This window comes from Tigriopus californicus, chromosome 4 (genome assembly GCF_007210705.1).
Source record: "Tigriopus californicus strain San Diego chromosome 4, Tcal_SD_v2.1, whole genome shotgun sequence".
Lineage (NCBI taxonomy): Eukaryota > Metazoa > Arthropoda > Copepoda > Harpacticoida > Harpacticidae > Tigriopus > Tigriopus californicus.
In genome coordinates, this window is record NC_081443.1 from 433,097 (window position 1) to 438,353 (window position 5,257).

The following is a 5,257-nucleotide window of genomic DNA, read 5'->3' on the forward strand; positions in this document are numbered from 1 at the left end:
TTCTCCTCCATGCCGGTCTTCTCGACGAGCTCCTCCACGGATCCGAAGTTGGCCTCCAAGTTTTGACGGACATCGTAGTTCATGCAAGTGTGAGCCTTGGCCATCTTCAAGCACTTCTTGAAGAACTTGATCTTGGTGATTTGGGGTCCGGTCACGCAGTCATTGAGGATCTCCTCGGGAAGAGCTTGAGCATAGGCGTAGCACTTGCGCTTGTCGGCGATCAGATGCTCCTTCAACCAGGGGTTCAATGGCACGGGGAGCTTGTCGAAATGGGCAATCATGTTTTCGAGTTGGATCTCGTTGTTTTCGTTGACAATGCCGCATTTGCGGAGAGCACAGGTCATGTTTCCAATTTCGGCTTGCATCTTCTCCTTGTAAGATTCGAGTTTCTCCAAGAGTTTGTCACCAAGGTCCAAGTCGACTTCAGTGCTCTCGGAATCCGCAGGGGGAGTGGCGGGCTTAGTTTCAATGGGCGTGGCGGGCTTGGTTTCGATCTCAGAGTCAGTCTCGCCCTCAGCGGCTTGACGGCGGTAACGATGATAAGCTCCGCTCTTCTTAAGGAAGGGCATATCCTCATCATCAAATTTACCATGTCTCATCATGCTCCTCATCATTTTTTTGAACATGAACTTCTTGATCATCTCATCGGCAAATTCATTATTGTTGGCATAGGCGCTGCCGATCAGACCCGAAGTCACTCTGTAGGGGCTCCTGGGGGAAACGAAAGCCAAACATGAAACTTGCATTCCCGTGTCAAATCATTGAATGAAAAGGCCTATCAACTTACTTGAAGAAGGGCAAGTCGAGGTCGGGAGCCTCCTCCCCGGCGCACTCAGCCTCGTGCTTCTTCATCTCGGTCTCCCAATACTTGACGTTCTCCTCGCCCATACAGGAGGCCATGGCCTTTTTCTTCATCCATTCCTTCATGGCATGGTAGTCACTGCCGCCATGAACAACGCCCATGGTAGCAAAGGCCAGAATAGGAATGATGGCAACTAACGATTTCATCTAAGATGTGAAGGGAAAAAATTCTCTTTAGAACAATTTCTACCGTTGGAGAAAGGATGGGGTTTACCTTGTTCAAATGGATGTTCTTGGTTGGTTGCTAGAAATTGTAGTGCTCTTCCGTCTGTTGGTTAGGACTATTTATAGTCAGCCAGGCGTGCTCAAGAAGGCCCCAAAATCGAATTGCGGATGCTCTCCAGGTAAGAGAATACGTCACTGTACGTAACCCCAGACCATTTCTTTGTGAGCACTGCCTAGGTTGGGAAAGTTGTCAAGTCATCATAAAAGATATTGTCAAGGAAAATTCTTACTTCATAACTTCAATAAAACGCATTTGAATAGTCTTAGCAAATTGAATGACCATTCGCCTTCTTCTGCGTCGGTTTCCGTCATCTATTAATCCAACTTCAAGTGAAGCCATGATTTACGACCAATTGGCAGCCTTGGGTCCGTCTCACATTTAAGACTTGGAAAAGGCATTCAATGTTATACAACTCCCTTCTTTCTGATCTTTTGTTTTACCAAGGCCAAGGCCGTCAAAGTATGTGTAGCTTGACGTCAATCACCCCTGATGTGTTGTCCCTTACGATCTTTGTCTTTCGCTCAATCAAGGAAAGAACTCTCCAGAGTCCTATATCAAAGAAAAAGCCATCACATCACAGACAATTCAGAACTGAAGTATGCAAATGTTTCGAAGGTGGGCTTCGTCACGCCTTTTTTCTATCGTATGTATGGACGAACCATTTTTTGCCAATTAATTGAAGTAAGCAAATTCGTCTACTCGTCATTTAGCGTTCAAAAAAGCTCGTTTCATGGCAAATGATCAATTAAACCCCAAATTTGATGCTATATCGGACACAAAATCCAATGTTTTCAACTGGAATTTAATCTTACTTCTCCCTAAATTCAATTGATGCCAAAGATGACGTCACCGTTAAATTTTGGGAAGTTACTTGCTCTTATGAGGCTTCATAGTTCCTTGTTTAGGGATTAAATTCAAGTTCCAGTTCATCTATTCATAAAAGAAACGGTTCATTTAGCATTGCATTTTTTTATGACCAGTCGCAGTAAAGCTCATTAACATTAACATTTTTATTTATCAGAGTTCACAAGTAAAGAAAAAAATCACTTTGTGAAAAGAAGCGAGGAGTAGTAGTATGTGTCTTGAGCATCAACCTCAAAAGACCAAGCAAACCATTTTTTTTTTAACCAATGGGTGATAGCTCATATTGCAGAAATCACATAACTTTTCTTTCCAGTGTTCATTATTGCCGAGGGCAACATATCTANAACCAATGGGTGATAGCTCATATTGCAGAAATCACATAACTTTTCTTTCCAGTGTTCATTATTGCCGAGGGCAACATATCTAAAAATCAAGAATCTTACCATCCAAACCGAATGGCTTTTTTATGTTGGTGGTAAATGGGCCAATCAGTCGCAATAGAAAATGTGATAAACCCCAAAACGCTCTTTCCTTTTTGTTCGATGATTGAAATTAATTTCTGGAATCGAAGTAGAAACTTTTTGCAAAACACTCCATGACCGTTGCATGTCCAGACCAACCAGAAAATTGAAGCAGATCGCCTTCTGTGGTTCGATTCTGTCATAAGATTTTTTCATAGAGGGCACTTTTTGTCAATGAGTCCAAGTTCAAGATCTTGAAAAGTAAGCGATGACATATATTTGGATTGTGCATGGGAATTGATGTACGCATTTCATTTCCGTTAGAGTGATGTCGCTCCTTATCATAAGACACGCTCACAATCGAGCTCAACGTGTTAAATCATAGAATCCTCCATGTTATCGTGGAGAGGGTTATGGATCTCACCAACAAACCTACTGCTATACTCATGAAACCCGTTTGTCAATCTCTTTAGCGAATCACTAGAAAGTAATAACTTTCTCGCACACCCGCTTGGCTCATCAATCTATTTCATAGAAGCACTTTCGCTCATCTCTTTGTCTATTCAGGTGTATTCTTCCCCGCCATGTTCGTTGGCACCCATAAACAAGTTTGATGGTTTTTGCACTTCTATGTGCAAGTCTAATTGTGCAAACAGAAGCAATCTGGAAAAGGTGGATGAGTCGGGGCGGCGAAGGAGGATGTACAAAAAATACCAGGAGATGCCGTTGTCGCTGTCAATGTTCAGAACTCTTTGTTCTTGGAACACTCGTCATCAATGAAGTCATTTGGTTTCCTCTCTTGAAACGGATATCATTGAATTTAGGAGACAAGGTCTGACTCTCGACGTTTGACGATAACCGGCATATCCCATCAAAAAAGTCTTGGAACTTTTTTTATTTGATCCCCCTTTTCCAACTAACCCGAGGATAGGCAACCTGTTTTTTTTTAGATTCTCAATAATGTCCTGGATGTTGTGGTTGACAAAGTGCCCGGTATTCGTAATTTCCCACTTTTATGATTATTAGATTTGGTGGCGAAGACAAATTTCTTCCTCGGCGGCTTCTTGCAAGCTAGATTTATAGGCTTTGGTGTGAAACAGGCGCGTAATCACTGGGTTGCTTCGTTCAGCCTCGGTTTGTCTTCAAGTGCGTGAATTAATGGACTCAATTATCAACACCAATTGGGGTGGTTTTGGAATGAACGAAGTAGAAGAGAAATTACCCTCAAAGCTTTATGGTGGCAAGTTCCGTTCCCCTCAATAATTGGTAACGCCTTCAGCCATAAGCATAAAATTGGATCCCGCTCGGTAAACTGGCTGGATCACCATTGAACTCATTGTCTTTGCGCTCACGAAGCACGTGTCTTAATACCAAGATGTGTCAGTCTGTCCGTCAGTCAGTGCGGTGCGATGAAGGCGTAAAATTCGCCCTTGTTAACTAGATCCTCGACAGTTTGTACCGTGATCAAAAGTGACATTTCCTTTTTCTAAGAGACAAGAGCCTCGGGTGTACTAGGTAAGACAACTTCGTTAATTTGACGTTCTACTCGTCCTCAAATGGAGTCATTGAAAGCTGGGGTATTAACAATGTCTGTATATTACAAGGAGTCAAAAGGAGATGGCTCTTCGGGGTTTCTTGACGTAGCGGCTTCTTCGTATAAAACCAGGAAAATGCTCGGGCTTGCGTGGAAATGAGTTGTCATTGAGTAATTATTTGACATATTAAGAAAGGTTCAAGGCTTTCGATGTGGCCTAGGAAATGAGGGCAATTCCTTGACTGACTGGCGGCATCTGTTGCTCCCGCGAGTCTTCTTACCCTCTACATACATACAATTCTACCTAGTAAATCCATGAGATCACGGAATCGTAGGATGAGATTGAACAACAACAAGCACGCCAATCTCTCATATTGAGGTAGCTAATGATCGGATTGAGGCTGTGTGTGCAAATGAAGCCATGCCATTCCAATTGTTCAAAGTGCAATGATCCCTGGAGCCAAGTTGGTTTTTATTTGGTTGGGGCTTCCCCCTTGAAAATTCGCACGACTAACATCATGTGTGACCAATTGTGACCATTCCTAGAACTTCTCCGTACTCTTCTCTTCAATATCAGAATCGAAGGGGATTTGGTTGCTTCGTGTTCTTCCCAGGCTGATGGTTTAAGCTTAGATTTATATTTTTAGATTACACGCACTCTGACCCTGAAACGAACAGTCATAAACATGGACCAAGTTGCCAGGGGAGGCATATAATTGAGAAAATTTAGCAGCAATTAGAACACAATTGCAACAGAATTATAATTACTCTCAAGGCAAGCTCCTCATGCGACAAAGCGACTAAGAAGATGAGAAAAAGTCTCATGATAAGAGCAGAATCGCCTCCTCACTTTCTCTTTCAGTTCAACCTGACTTGGGAATTGGACTTTTGAAATTGTGGTTATCTGAGATGATACCTCTTCACACCCTTAAGCGTCTCAACGATTCTATTTCGTTAGAGCTTTGTCTAGGTTTCAGACCTACAAAACTGACAGTGTTTCAATCCACCCATGTTCACCGCCATACTTACTAATGCACCAGACATACCTAATTAGAAGGAAGTTTCGCAAATACTCCTTGACTTTGCATTTCCAGCCAAAAACAATGAGCTCAAAAGATAATGAACGATACTCTTTCCTTCAAATTGAAATTTTCCTTCCCTACCCTTTATACATAATTCCAATGAAGAAGTCTATGAACAATCCAGGAAAACCCAAGCATGGTCGACATTATTTGAAACGTTTTCGGAATTTATTTCCATTCGTTTTAAACGTATGCCCGGTTCTTATGGCTGAAAGGTATATCCTGCACC

General features: G+C 42.4%; 1 protein-coding gene across 1 annotated transcript in view; it reads right to left on the reverse strand.

Moving 5' to 3' along the window:
* Positions 1-5,257, reverse strand: part of LOC131879386 (uncharacterized) — a gene marked incomplete at both ends in the record, with an annotated part of 5,664 nt that continues 407 nt past the window's right edge. Inside the window, 1 exon segment of the mRNA XM_059225690.1 lies at positions 1-711. Within this exon segment, the coding sequence (XP_059081673.1) occupies positions 1-711 (711 nt within the window).